This window comes from Argiope bruennichi, chromosome X2, assembly GCF_947563725.1.
Source record: "Argiope bruennichi chromosome X2, qqArgBrue1.1, whole genome shotgun sequence".
NCBI classification, from domain to species: Eukaryota; Metazoa; Arthropoda; class Arachnida; order Araneae; family Araneidae; genus Argiope; species Argiope bruennichi.
In genome coordinates this window covers 68,874,410-68,890,222 of record NC_079163.1, presented here as the reverse complement: position 1 = coordinate 68,890,222, position 15,813 = coordinate 68,874,410, and the positions used below count along the sequence as shown (strand labels likewise).

The window sequence follows — 15,813 nt, the reverse complement described above, 5'->3', positions numbered from 1 at the left end:
TGGTTTCTTTGATATTCTTGCAGACTTCATTTTCCAGTTATTATAGTATATTTTTTTGCCGCATTGTATTTTATATCTGTACAAAAATAGAAATAAGATTGTAATTGAAATAAGATTGTAAATAAAAATTAGAGCGAGTTTCTTTTAAAGGATGTGACCATAAATAAAATTGACACAAACTGATTTTTCTACCTTTTCTTAATTGTAGGCTCCTAAAAGACAATGGAAGTGGTTCGATGATCGTAGTGGTAAATGGAATAATTACACTCTTTCTAACAACAAACTTATAGATGATGCATATAAAAATGGAGAGACAAGCTTACGTTTTAGTGCTGGTCGTAGAAATTATACTGTACAGTTAACTACAATGGTGCAGGTAACTATTGTAGAATCGAAATTGGAATTTATATTATTTGATTCACAAAAAGTTATATAATTTATGAGAAACACATTTAAGTGATAATTTGCGTTGCAACACATTTATGCTTAAGAGATTTTTTGAATAGATGGTTTGACGACTTGTAAGCATCTGATTTTTCCACTGTTATAATACTATTTTTGATTTTAAAAAATTGATTCCTTGTATAGTTTTTGAGTATAAAAATGTGACTTTTCTACATTTTTAAATTGTGCATGGCATATAAAAATTTGTATAAAATGGATAAGAATGATTGAATATTCTGAAGGAAACCTAGTTTCAAAGATCCACATTACTACTTATAAGTGAATTTGTTATAACTAAGTTTTCATGTTCCTAATTAGGAGATTAGGTGTTGCAATATGTTTATGAACTTTATTATGTATCTTTATTCCTAGAAATTTTTTTTATTGCGAATTACCCTTGAAAAGAAAAATTATACCAGAATCTCATGCATTTCTAGAGAGTGAATTCATTTCTATGGAGACGAGGTCGAAGAATGTTGTTGAATCCTTTAATTTTGTGAAAAAGAATAATTTTTATCAGTGATAGAAGTATTTAATTAGGCATGCGATTAACATTTACATACCCCTGGAATGATAATTCTGTGTTGTCTGTTTTTCCAATTACTACTTCTCTGTAAAGCTAATTGCAGGTATTCTGAGAATGGAAAAATATGTATTGAATAACAGTTATAATTCTAATATTGATTAGTTCATTAGTTGGTGTAAATGTTGAATTCTTATCATCAGAGCTTGCAATAAAAAATGATGGTGGCACTAAATATGTTTATTCTCGTTAGTTTTTTATTACATAGGAATTACTTATTTGGAATCTTTAGAAGTTTATGAATTAGGGCAAAAATGAAAGACATTAGTTTCGTTCTAGGAAACACTGGATTTTTATACATTTTTGTATTCTCAAGAATTAATTATATTTGTTTCATTGGATTCAGATATGTGAAATTATTATCTATTGTAAAATTAAATAATTTAAAGGAGGTAAATATTAATAGATAAAGAAATTGGGAAGCGAATGATTTTCTATGTTACCGATGTTTGGAAAACTGAGTGTCGAGTATTGTATTTGTTATGCACATGCTATATACTTGGCCATGAAGGAGTAAATTTTAGAAGAAAGCAGTATAATGATAGAAAGTATATCACATGAAAAAGGAGGAGATATTGATGAAAATGAGGACTATTTGAAGATGGGAGTAGAATTAGAAATAGATGATATTTATAGGAACAGAAACCAATAAAATCAGAGTTTACTAAGAATTTGGAATGTTTTCTGATTGAAAGAATCGTAGAAAGCACACTAGTTGGATTAATGTAATATCTAAATTTTATGAGAATGTATGGTGTTATCGTTACTGTTGATCTTTCGCATTTACTAAATTAAAATTATTCGATTCAACTAGTTAATATAATTATGGCAAGGTGTTTTAGCTATAAAGACAAATCATTGTTCAACTTTTTGCACTCGGAAGAATAAAACAATGCTTTAGTAGAAAAATCTTCAATGTTTGGACAAAAAATGTTAAAAAGTAGTAAGAGATCTTCACAAAAACATGATCGTACATAGTTCAACTAGTAAGATTCTACCTTGAGAATAATAACGATAGGAGAATTGCGGTCGAACAAAACAACTCAACAGGAAAACGATTGTCGCTCATCTTTAGGTCAGAGGTCCTTTTCTGTTACGGAGTTGCTCATAACAGAGCCAAGAACTATACTGAGTGAAAAAAGCTTATATTATTTTTTTTAGTAGTGCTTTTTTTTTTTTAAATAGTTGTTTAAAAATGTACAAGTACTTTTTATTTGTATATTATAGTTCAATATATAAAGGAATATATATTTTGGAAATAATAAACATTCTTATTTTGTGTAGTTATTATTATATCTATTAAAAATAATGTATAATTTTTCGATCTTTTCAAGTTTTGGTGCATTTTTGAGAAACTTGGGAATATCCGTTATGTTCCCAGAAAGAAAGAGGTAGGAATTCAAAAACCCAAATAGAGTGAACTGATATTTACTACAGCCGACGAATGATGATCATTACCCTATAGGAGCAACTGAAGGTAGAAGTGATCAATGTAGCAAAAAGACAGACTACTACAATATAATATTAAGACAATAAAGGTGTTATATGGATTATTCTCCAAAATAACATGGGGTACAAATTAAAAGTTTTTCTGCGTATTTGTCAAAATTATTATATTTTTTTAAATTCATAAACTCTCAATTGTGAATTTATGCTTTCTTACTATAATAATGAAAAATTTTATTATTTTTAGTCTAATCTTTTTTGCAAAAACATTTTTTATTGAATTTAAGATTAGAAATGTTTTTATTTTTTATAAATCGTTTTAGGTAAACGAGGAGACTGGTAATTGGCGCCCTATTATGCTGACAACAGAAAATAAAGAAGAGAAAAAAGAAAAAACTAAATCTGAATTCAAAGGCAAAGATATGCTAAATTTAGAAGAATCTTCTGATTCATTGTCTTCCGCTGATAGTAGTATACAGAGTGTTGACATGTCATATTTATATACTCAGCCTGTTCAAATGAAAATTATTAAGAGATTAAAAGCGAATCAGTGCAGAAATTTAGTTCGGTAATTATTCAGTTCTATTTTCTAAAATACTTTTCTACTTTTTAAAAGATTGTGTCCTACTTTTAAAAATACTTATGATTTTACTTCGATGAAATAATTAATATTCTCATTGAAGTGTGATTTCTTTTACCCCCCCCCCCCAAGTTGTGGATTCCTACAATTTTTGTCCTTCATCATTTTTTTAGTTTCATTACAAATCACAAATGCATGAGACGTGTAATTGTGCTATACATTCTGAATTACAAGGAAAACTATATATTAAATCAATACCTAAATACTTGCAATGTTTATTTGTTTGAAGTTTCTTTATATTATTAAAATTAACTATTATTCAGATTCCCATTTTTAGTCAGTGGCAAATCTCATTTGCTAGATATTCATTAGCATGAAACTTTCTTCTGTATTATTTTTATAAAGTTTGCATGCATGTTAATTAGGAAATTTTTCTAAGAAAACTAATGTTTGCAAAAGATCTTCTGTTTCTGTTATCCATATTTATTTTCTTATTTTATCTTATATTATTTTTAAAACTTTAATGTTTGCAAAAAATCTTCTGTCTCTGTTATCCATATTTATTTTCTTATTTTAATCCCATTTAGATTCTGTGTGATGCTTATGAAAGTGCCTCTTGATCCTGATACTTTACATGCAGTAATGAGGTTGTGTTTAAGGCTGACTCGAAAACACTGCAACGCTGTGATGTTTGCAATAATGGAAGGACCAAAGACTCTTTTATCTTTAACTCAGCCTTATGCATTTATTGGGTTTACTTCTTTAACTGCCTTGTTGTTTCGTCACATTCTAGAAGATCCAAATACTCTTTCTCATACTATGGAAAAAGTAAGTTAGTGAACGTGTAGATTAGTAGTTTTTGATACTTTGTTGAATATTGTACGCACATGTTTGATTTTGAGTACTTGTAAATGATTATTTTTAATTCTAAATAATGTATCAATATTTTAAAGTTTATCTAATTTGTGTAAAAAAAATACTAAATACTAAGCACATCTACGGATGCAGTATCCTAAATAGTTGCAATATCCATTAATATCAGGATTTGCATTCTTCTCAACATCTTTAAATGAGCATTTCTTAATTGCATAGAATTTAAAATTTTAATTCTTGAAAACAATTATTATGAACTTATCTTGCATAAATTATGCAATATTTATCAAAATATTTTGTTCACTTAATGCTCAGCAAAATGCTTTTCTTTTGTTTCATTATTTGAATATTATATAATAATAATCGTTTGTTCAATTAGCATTTTTTATCAGCTCAAATTTGTGTTATGTATGAATTATTTCTTTAGTTGTAATAGAGTGGGGATAGTCTAATATTCAGTGAATTGTTTGCCAGGTGATCAGATCAGCAACTGCTGGAGGATCTTCGTCATTGTTGGTATCAAAAGAAATGCATTACATATTCAGAGTTCTGGGGCCAGCTGCTTGTCGAGATCCTGATGTTTTTTCCACTGTAGCTTCTAATACTTTACGAATGACGATTTTACCAATTACCAAAAGAGGTAATGCTTTTTATGCTCATTAAGATTTGGGAATTTTAGTAAAGCTAAATACATGTGAAGCAATATTTTTGGATCTTAAACTAGTTGTAGATTTTATGTGTATAGATCATGTTAGTGTGAGGAGTTAAATATGTATCCCTCCTGTCTTGATTTTTTTTTTTACTATTTTGATAACATCGCTGTACTCCGTGAAGCATTTTCCCGTCTTGTAAAAAAAAGTAATATAAAATAAGTCTTCCTAATGCAGAAATTCTTGTTTTAGTTGTAGTTCATGAAAAGGAGATTTCATAAGAAATGATAAATTAATTAGACAAATTTTAGCCAGATAGTTATTGAGATAGAGATGTGGATAAATGTTCAAAAGAGTGCTTTTAAAATAAACAGCATATGTGTTTTCAAGTCCTTTATGGCTTATGAACAGTTTTTTAAGGAAATTTTACTATTGAATATATTTAGTTCTCTGTAATTATCTTGTCTGGTCTGAGAGATAGTCATAAACTTGTAGTGAAAGTTTATAAGGCAGTTAACAGCTACGCTACACGGGCAATTGCTTTTGTATTGTGGTCATGTTACTGGGCTGCGAACCACAAAGTCTCAGGTTTTATCCTCGCTCATAACATCCGCTGCAAACTTAAATTTGATAGCAGAATGACATCTTATAATTTTCTACTCTTATTTACTCACAAATGCATTTAAATACATTCTTCGCAGAACTTCAAACTTATTCGTTTTAGTAAAACTTTATAAGTACTTCGAAAATTTGCTATTTAATTTATACTTGTATTGAGTTGTGCATAATTTAAATTAAGAATGCATTCAAAATTCAATCTTATTCCATTAAAGCTGTTGATTTTATATATGTAAACTAATTGTGGCATGGCTCATTCAGACTGTCAGTCTTACAATTTGGTTCTTTAATCAGGCATATTTAAAAAAAAAAAAAACCAGCAATCATTTTAGTAGTTGTTTACAGGTTATTCATCGAGAAAGGATTTATCACATGTAGAAATCGTGATAGTTGTGTTAAGATTAGAAATAAGCGATGCTTATATTACAAGAATTTAATTCAATTATCATAAATGCATAGCAAAGTTTGACAGGTTCGTGACTTTTTTTTATTTTAATGAAATATTTATCATATTTGCTCTTTTATAAAAACAAATTTCTAAATTAATTGATCTGGAGAATAAATGTTGCATAAGTAGTTAACGTAAGAGTGCACATAAGTACTGGTATCTTAAACCCGAATTACCTAAGTATCTTTCATAATTAAACTGTCTTATGATCATTTACTTTGTGCTAGCCATACCTGATGGCCTTGCATACAATATACCCCGATAGTCGCCTGTATAGTCAGCCATCTATGTAGTTAGCTTGTTAGGAATTTGTTGAAACCGTCACTGTGTGGAATCTCTACGATAAAAATTGCAGACATTCTTGGAAGCGGTCAGCTATGTATAGGTTTCAGTTAACACTGAAGTTGAGATTTGTGTTTTAAATTCGCATAACATTGCCTACCTATGATGGGCAGTGCTGTTGGGGGACCTTCTGGTATGTCTTTCTCTAGAATCAATAAAAGTAACATACAGTCCTCACTAATCCAGATTAAATTATTCATATACTATCTGCTTTTCTTATCAATAAATTAATATTATCTACTATTGAAGAAGTAACAGCTATAAAGTCATGCTATGATGTTCTACTAAATGAAATAAAATCCAAGTAGCAGGTGGTAACATTCATTATGTTAACTTGACCAGTTGAAGTATCTTTGAACATGACTAAATATTCCCCTTAAGGTGATTTCAGAGCTGATACTTCAACAATATACTGGAGCGAATTATTGAAATAGCTGGATTTATAAGAGGTTTGCACTGCTCATCTCATTCATGTTTGACATCTCAGGCAATTAATAACCATGAAATATTTTAATATTTGAAACACTTGTTCTGCTGAATGTTATGCAAACTGACAGTTTGTGTTGTAACATTTGTCTATACATTCTTGACCCACTGCAATGCTTGTAATGCTATAGGTCAGGGGTGGGCATTAAGTCGACCACGATCATCCGGTGGACCACCAAGACATTTGGTGGCTACCGTCTTTTCTAAGACCTATGACGAAAAGTTTTTCAAAATAACATAATTTTAAAAGCACATTGTTCAGAACCTAAGAATTACTTTTGGAATCTTATGGGTGTATCTTAATTTTTTTTAAAAAAAATCATTTAACATCGTTCTTTGGTTCTACCTACCTGTGTGAATCTGCATTTTTAACGGTGATTATAATTAAGACAACATATCGTTCCCGTCTCGCAGACGACCACTTAGAATCCAGTGCAAGACTAGTAAGTAATTATATAACCAAGTTATTGGCGGACAGTATGTGGCTAAACTATACCTATGAGAACTAACTTCAAATGAAATTTATTTATTTTTTAATGTATTTGAGTTTTTTGATATTATTATATTTGTGACATTTATTATTGTTTGTAGTTATATAGGTAAGTACATATTCCTAATTTATTATTAAGTTATAATTATAATATTGTAGACGTACGCTGCTTGTTGGACCGCCACACCTTGAAAAAATTAAAAGTTGCCTGTACCTTGGAAAAAGTCTGTCCACCTCTGTTATAAGTATAGGTAGTCTCAACAACCAATGTGATATTTGCTGCATCTGTTCATGCTGCCATTGCATATGCAATTCAGTAACATTGAAATGTTCTAACTATGCAGATACTCATCCGGCATTTTTTAAATCCTGTATAAAACGGAAAAAAAAAATTAAAATGTTTCATTCGTGGAAGCCCATTGAATTAGTCATGATTTGATGTCTCAATATAGTGTATTGATTTCTGCTGTTTTAAAATCGCAGGCATCAAATATCAGTGCTAGTTCTATTCGAGTGGACAGAACATTGGCGAAGATTGTTTCATTTCCATTTATTTCATTTCCTATTAGACCTTTTACAAACCGATGTGATTTGGGGGGGTGGGGAACCTTGTCTTAAACATGTCTCGGCAGTGCCAGTAGTTGCTATTGCTAAACAAATTTGATTAAAAAAAAATTGATGTAGATTTTGTAAAAAAGGTATCTAAAATTAATCTATTATTTAGATAAAAATTTAGATGGAAATACCACATGGCCGACAAAAAGGAAAAGGCTAGCAAATTCATGAACATTCACATTTATGTCATAATTCATTACTTATATATATAATAAATTTCATCTTAGAAGGAAGATGTTTCTAGAAGCAACCCCTTTCGATAGGAAAGTATATTTAGCAGCAAATTGATACTTCCTAATTGCATTGTTAATGAAGATAAGAATATTTTGGATGATAATATTTTTACCTATTTTAGAAAAACAGTAAATAATCTACTTGTTCTCAACACCTTTTTGGGTTAAAAAAAATAGTGTCATTACTCAAATGACTTAGAGCTGTTGCATGCAGCTCTTACCCCCCCCATTTTTTTCCTGTTATATATCATAGTAGATCATTTATTACTTACTAAGGTTCTGCTTTATGAACTGACTTAACCAGCATATGCATTAATGCTTTGATTTTGGATTTTTCTTGACAGTAGCATTGTTTTCAAATTTAATATTTAATTTGAATTTCTGTTTTGGTTTTGTTCCTTTTATTTATTAGGTATAATATTTTGTGTTTAGAAACACTTTAATCTTCATTTTTAGTTTTCAATGCAGCTAGTTTATCTCACCTGAAGATCTTGTTCCAGGAAAATCAAATTTAATAGAGTATCTTTCTGAGAAATTTGAATTTTATGTGATTTAGAAATTTTCTGAAACATAAATGTTTAAAAAGACCTTTGTGTTACCTGCAATTCAGAGAACTTATTTTGTAGATGAAACTTCACAAATATATCTGCTTGTGATAGTGCAACTTGTCAGTGTAAATATTTTGCATTATATGTATTTATATATTTTATTCAATTTTTCAGATGATGATACTAATTCTTCTGTTCAAATGTTGAAGTCTTGTCCTGCTAAAAGTAATTCATCTCAGTCTGATTATGCCTATGATGTTGAAGTAGCAAGTAATCTAATATATGATCTTTTGAATGCCCTCATTGCAAAGCCTGTTGAATTGCCCGATGAAGGTAATTTTGATTTTTTTGAAAATATGTTTTATTCCCACTTACACCCCCTAAATGTTTCCCACCTTTTACAGAAATTTTTTACTTAATGTAATAATGAATTGAAAAGGCTTTTCAGTATGCTTAATTTCAAGGTTTCATTGCTTATTAAGGCAATTCTGTAAAGATACAGTTCTTAACTGATTATTAAATTTCATTTATTAATTATGCTTAATTCAAAAAAAAAAAAATGTGGAAGCTTTAATTGGAATAAATTGTATTCATCTTTTAAAAGTCGAGGCTCTCTTTTGAGTTTAGAAATTACAAGTGTGAAATATAAAAACTAAAACGTTCAGTGTATAAAGGGTTCATGTTTTGAATATGCCACATGGATAAGAAATGCCCATTTTATGCAATGAAATGCCAGAAAAATGAAGTACCCTAAGTGCATAGTTTTTTTAATGTATAGTATTTTCTTAAGTTGCCAGTTTGGGAATACATTTAATTTTAGACAGCATTTAATACTAAATTGTATGTTTTGGGGGAAATAAACTTGAGTATTATTTTGAAGCAAATAAGCATTCTGTTGGCAAGCTTTGAATGGCTTTTAATGTTGCTTTTATAAGATAAATAAATGCATATAATGCAAGTAATACTCGCTTCATATTTTAAGCCTGCGGTTTTCTTATTTAGTTCTAGCTGGATTAGCTAATAAAGCATTTTTAGAACGATTTAAGTATCTGAAAATCAGTCTAACCATAATTTCTCTATACATCTTCCTTAATTATGCAGTGATAATTATGACATCTTACTTAATTATGAATGATGCAGCTTACCACATGAATTAGTTTGATAACTATTGTCTTTGTAAACAGCCATTTCTGAGAATACGTTCAATGCAGAAACTATTTATATTAGCCTAATAGTTCTGTATCTAGCATTTTTCATTAGAATAATGGAAACAATTTTTCTCTATATATATATCTTGGATGAAAATCAAAATTCACTGCCATTCTTCAATATGCTTCTGGCGGCGAGGGGGTGGGGGCTTTGAAAGTTCTCTAATCCTTGTAAAAAATCTTATGATTTAAATTAGAAAAAGGTAGGTTCACTTAGGGTCCAATGTAACATTATGATTAAGATTCATTTAGTATGTGGCATCTGTATGATTATATCAAGTTATCCCCTCCATCCAGATATTCTTTGATTGCTGGATGGAAAATATTTCAAGCACAACTATGTTATTCCTAGATTATTCGCAAATTTAATATTATTCTAAAATAATACTTCTGAAAGTTAGAGTATTAAAAGTTGCTTAAAATTAAAACCTGTATTACATATTATTCTGAAGAAGTATGGGCACTTATTAATATTTAAATCTTTTACCAATTTTTAAAAGAATGCTTTTTTTCCCTGTAAAGTTATTTAACTAAAGATTGGATAGTCTTTTTATACATATGAAATACTTTTGTTGCTTCTCTAATATTTGGGGGGGAAGTCAGTTGACCACCATTCAAAATTATTAGTTCTATACCGAAATAGATATATTCAGCTTCTAAACGGGACATTAAACATATTACGTAATATTAGTACCATACAAATTTCAACTTGAATCGAAAAAGAAAGGAGATGCGAAGCTTTGCAAGTGCAACTGAACATTTTGACAGGTTTTTTTTTATTTTTTTATTTCCCTTCCTTTCTGAAGATCGAAATCTAAAGTGAAAACCGATAACCACTCTTGTTCTGTAGGTATTATGTGCAAAATATCGACGGAAATCTGAAAATAAATAAATAAATAAATAAAATAAATTTAGCAAGGAAAATAAATAAGACAATTTTTTTATTATTACAGCCTCGGAACATTCAGTAGTAATGTCACATAACTTTTTGTTTCTTCATATCATCTGCACCTTATTTATTATTCAGCAGAAGCATATGTTCATTAATATGATTATTTCTGCTTGTAGCAATCTACAACAGTTTCAAGTGGAAGAAGTTTAATACATGAAAGCCTTTGCGGTTCTCATAAATCGTTGACTCTTGATCCTCGTAATTCCTGTAATTGCCAGTGAATGTACTGTCTTTAGCACAGTTACAGAGAATAACACACAATAGCAACTATCTCAAGCTCCTTGTGATTATTGGAGCCAGGTCATATTTATTATTCTGCAAACTCCCACTCGGTTGATTCAATTCTTTATTTAACTACTTTTAAAACTGTGGAATTTACAACCTTATTTTATAATTTCCACAGAGTTGGCAGAGTGAAGCCAAATTAAAATTTGTTTTTATTGGCTATAAGTGGGAAAGAAATAAATAAATTATCCCTCGTCTTATATAACATGAGATATGGATAGGGAAAATATTTTTTCACAGTACTAATATACTATTAAGATTCTGATAGGGATTTCTGACGCATGTCAATCACAAGCAAGAGAAACGCAGGGATCTTTTAAAAAGAATGTGCTTACTGGGTATTTTTCTACCCCTTCACGCAGAGTGTGGGAAAGTTAGGCTATTTGCCGATTCAACAATTTTATAAAGCTTCTCTTGAATTAAGTAGAGAGAGTGGCATTGGATCACAAAATAAGAGAATATTTTAGAATGAAATTACTATGAGCTAAATTAAAATAAAACTTTGGAAATTAATTAAATTGAAATTAAGAGTTTAAATATCATATATATATATATATATATATATATATATATATATATATATATATATATATCTTAAGCTCTCTGCCATTGTGCATGGTATTGTCGTTAGTTAGCCAATGTGCATGTTTATTGTCGAGACCACCATATCTTAGGTATTTTTAACAGGATAACAAACTTTCTTGACGGACAAATCTGCTTTCATAGAAACGCTCATTTTTTGACTAATGTTATTCGCCTATAATTTTGTTTTTTTTTTCTTCCCAATTTTATGATATTTCATGTACCCATTTTAATTTGAATTTGATCCGAAAGTAAAATTGGTTTACTTAACCTACCTGTAACTTTACCTTACAATTTATGCAGTTTAATATTTTTGTTAATGAGATCATAATTTATTTTTAGTTGGTGGAACATCAGAATCAAATCCTGATAGTGCAGTATCAACCAATGAGCAAACCTCGCCACTTCGGGAAGCAAATACTAATGATCTGTTACAAACTGATGACGACGATGCCTTGGTAAATATTTTACTTTATAATGAAATTTTGTGTTTAAATAATTCCAAGTGTACTGTATTCCTAATTTAATTGACCTCTTTCGATTATGTTGTTTTAAATAATTGAAATACATTTCGAAGTTTACCACTGTCTATGAACTAAATGGGAATAGCCAGTTAAAATTAAATTTTTGTTGCATAATTGATTTTAAACTTATATTATTTACTTAAAATTTATGCAGTCAAGTCTGTTATGTATGGAAACTTATTTACTTTGTTATTGTTTGAATGAATCCATTAAGAGCATACATATTAAGTATTGCTTGAAATACAATGACATGCTACTTATCCTTGTATTTCGTTGGCCATCCAGTTTTATTCTACCAGTTCATCAGGCATTCATTATGAAAATACTATTAGAAAGGAATTAAAGAACTGTTAAAGAATTTTCAGTTAAAATTTTCATAAGAGGCCATCTAATATATTGATATAAAAACACACTTCAAATATTGGAGTAGCAAAATCCATTTACTTCATTACATTTGAAAATTATGAGCACAATTCTGTTTTCATAATTTTACAACTTATGTTTTATAAAGGAAAACAATTTGTGTTTCTGTTGTATTGAAATTTCTGTATTGATTCTGAGACATTAAAATTTCTTATTAAAGTCACATTTCATTATATCAATCTGCCCTGTTATTAAACGCTATGTTATCTTTAACGGAATCAAAATAATTCTAGCATCGAAACATTAGAATCGCATTTTGTTACGAGTGCCGTTGAGCCAAGATTAATTTCTCTGTTGCGCGGGAAACGGAGTCAGATTAACATGCTTGTTATTTTGTTTTATGGAACCACATCATAAAAATATTTTTAGCGGAGAAGCAATGTACTGTAATGAAATTCAGATAATCCCAACATTCTGGTGAACAGGACGTGATCATTAAATATAAAATATGTGCATTGTTATTGGATTCCTTCAGAAATGAAACTAAATAAAAGGTATGTGTTCGTTAAGAAATGCAATCCTATTCACAAGATTATATAATGTTCTGGCTGAAAAATTAAATGATGACGTGTCTTAGGAAAAAGAAATAAAATCCCTTTTTGTCAATTTAAAAAAAATTAATCTCATTAAATTTAATTGTGAAATTAAGAACTTGGCTGGCTTTCTGGGGGCATTCATAATGATGGTAAATAAGAAAACGAATAAGTTTCAGTATTTGATACAATCCAGTGAAGGAACAAGAATACGTGAAATTTTAGATAATTATCCACAGGGTTGCCATGGCGCCCCCCCCCCCCAATTTACAAATACTGCTCTTTCAACATTGCAAGGAAGAAAAAAAAAAAGATTGTAATCAAACACTAAAAATGGAACAGCTTTCTTTTACAAATTAGTATGAGTGGATCAAATATAAATTGAAAAGTTTTATAATATATCAAGGAGCTTCGTTGTGAAAATGACGAAAATTTTAAATTTAGGTATTTGTGGTTTACACTTAATCCATTGAGCATTTCAATATGAACACAAATCTCATGAAGGGAATGCAAATGTTATTTAGAAGCACTATATATAATACTGAAGAGTCCAAATGGACTTTCTGATTTCCTAGAAGTTACTGGTTCTTCTGAATTTTCGTTGAAGGTTTATTCTCTTCATTCTGTAGAAAATATTAGTGTTTGCTAAATTGGTCTAAAGGTTTTTGACAGCATAAAGTAATACATAAACTTCAATTTTAGGGGGAAAAGGAAAAAAAAAAAAAAAAAAAACCACTTTTCCTGGTTCTGCCACTAGTGAAAATATTATAAAGGCTTGTCAGGATAAATTGATTCTAAAATTAGCTTTTTTTCATATTGGAATAATCTTCAACCATTTCTTTAAAAAAATTCAGACATCTGACCCAATGGTGCCTTTCTTATTTAAAAGTCCTTTCATTTTGTTAAACAGTTAATGAAAAACATTGTCAAAAGAAGCATAATCGAAGAAGCAAAAACATTAGGCACTTATTTTTGATATGGTTTGGTGATCCAACAAATATGAGGCCGAGAAAGAAATACCGGTATTGGAATAATGATAAGTTACTTGATGTTGTATAGTTATTTTTCCTATTATAAAAATTTGCTTTCAATCGTGTTTATTAAGTATTAGAAAATGTCCAAGTCTGGATTGGCTGTCATTTTAATAACAATAACTCAAATACGATTGTCACAGATTAATTAACGAACTTTACTATAGGAAATATCATGAACATTGTCAGAGTGCATAGAAACAAAATATTTTACTAATTGTGGACACTTTAGATGTAATTATATAGAGAGCATTTAAAGTTTGGTTTCCTAACAGGAGAGAATCTTCTCTATGTTCACAAATACCCACATCAAGTAATTAATCTGACTTTTGTAATTAATCTAATTAGTGATCTACTAACAGAAGGAAATCAGTCACGGGCCTGGAAGAAAAAAAAAAAACATCTGAACTTCATAAAATAAGAAATTCTGCCCAACGTAATCAAGGAATAAAATAAGCATGATAAAATAAAAACAATTTTCTATAAATGCTTGACATAATAAGAATTGTTACGTGAAAGAAAATTAATCGATCCCTAGAATAATAAAACTTGATATAGAAGACGCTGAATTCCCTATCCACATTTCCGTGGAAATGCAAAACCAAATATGAAATAAAAATATTGCAGACATTTGCTGCAATCTAGTGTTAAAGAAATGTAAATAAACTGTGAACATTGCAATCGCATAACAAAGTAATATTTCAGGAACACTTAAAGTAATCATTAAAATCGGTTTGAAACAAATGGTGATCGAAAGCGCGTAAAATAAACTGAATTGCCAAATACGGAATTTTAAAAAAAAAGTTTTGAATAGGAAAGAAGGAATAACTCAGTGCTATGCATATGCACGTTCGCAACTTTTCCGATTTCTAAGTACAAGCTTACAAAATAAAAACTTATTATTTGTGCATGCATTCATTATAAGCACACATTTAAAACACACACACACACACACATTCACCAAAACAAAACGCGCGAAGTGCTTTACTGTACGTTTTGGATAATTTTTTAGAGATTATGATTTTATATTTTATCAATTTGTACTTTTATTATTGCAAGTATATAAATTTCAAAAATGTGAAAGTCAAAATTTGTGAATATAAATTTAAAATTTTTTATTCTCTTTACAGGTTATACCTCTTGCTCTACCTAATGTTGATAGCTTTAGTGATAGTAATGAATCTATTAATATTTCTCGAGAAAGTAGATTAAATAAAGATGCCTCTAAAGACAGTAAATCAGATACAAGTTCAATGAAGAATGTTCCAATTATTAGAAAATCGGGTATATGTCGATTATTAGCAGAATTGGTTCGATCATACGCACAGTGTGCTCGTTTGATTGCCGATTATTCCTTCTATGCTGATGATTCTGAACTTATTATAGAAGTATGTACATTTATTATTCTTATATATATATTTAATGATTTAGTTAATGAATATGGAAGTGCTTGTGAGCTGATATTCACATACAGGAATTGTCGATCTGTAGATATTTTATATTATACCTGCAATTATTTGCAGGAAGTGTAGCAGTTAAAACTTTGAAATTTCATAATGATAAAATTAATGTTTAGGTATTATCTTTGACGTTTTTTATCTTTTAGAGTCAGTATTCTTTTAATTATTAGCACATTAGCCACATTTTTCATTTTGTATTGGAAGCTGTGCATGTTAAATACATTTACTGTTGAGTCTTTTCTCCAAATTTCACAGTACTATTGTGACTTATAGTAAGTGTAGTAATTGTAAAAATTAAAGAATGATTTTAACTTATTAAATATTGTTATAATACTTCTTTTAATTTAATTTTCTAACCATTATATTTGATGTAATGATGTTGAAAAGATAATAAAGTTATGTATAATGTTTTCAGTTAGTTTGAGTTTGATGCGAGATAAAATTGAAACAAGTTTTGGA

At 29.2% G+C, this 15,813-nt stretch overlaps 1 protein-coding gene across 5 annotated transcripts in view; it reads left to right on the top strand.

Moving 5' to 3' along the window:
* The window catches only part of LOC129961102 (E3 ubiquitin-protein ligase HUWE1-like), a 254,804-nt gene that overhangs the window by 117,716 nt on the left and 121,275 nt on the right, over positions 1 to 15,813 (top strand). For all 5 annotated transcript variants that reach the window (XM_056074928.1, XM_056074930.1, XM_056074931.1 and 2 more), the window contains 7 exons: positions 209 to 376; positions 2,797 to 3,041; positions 3,641 to 3,881; positions 4,401 to 4,566; positions 8,531 to 8,689; positions 11,726 to 11,841; positions 15,025 to 15,282. In XM_056074928.1, the coding sequence (XP_055930903.1) occupies positions 209 to 376; positions 2,797 to 3,041; positions 3,641 to 3,881; positions 4,401 to 4,566; positions 8,531 to 8,689; positions 11,726 to 11,841; positions 15,025 to 15,282 (1,353 nt within the window). The remainder of the gene's footprint in view (positions 1 to 208; positions 377 to 2,796; positions 3,042 to 3,640; positions 3,882 to 4,400; positions 4,567 to 8,530; positions 8,690 to 11,725; positions 11,842 to 15,024; positions 15,283 to 15,813) is intronic.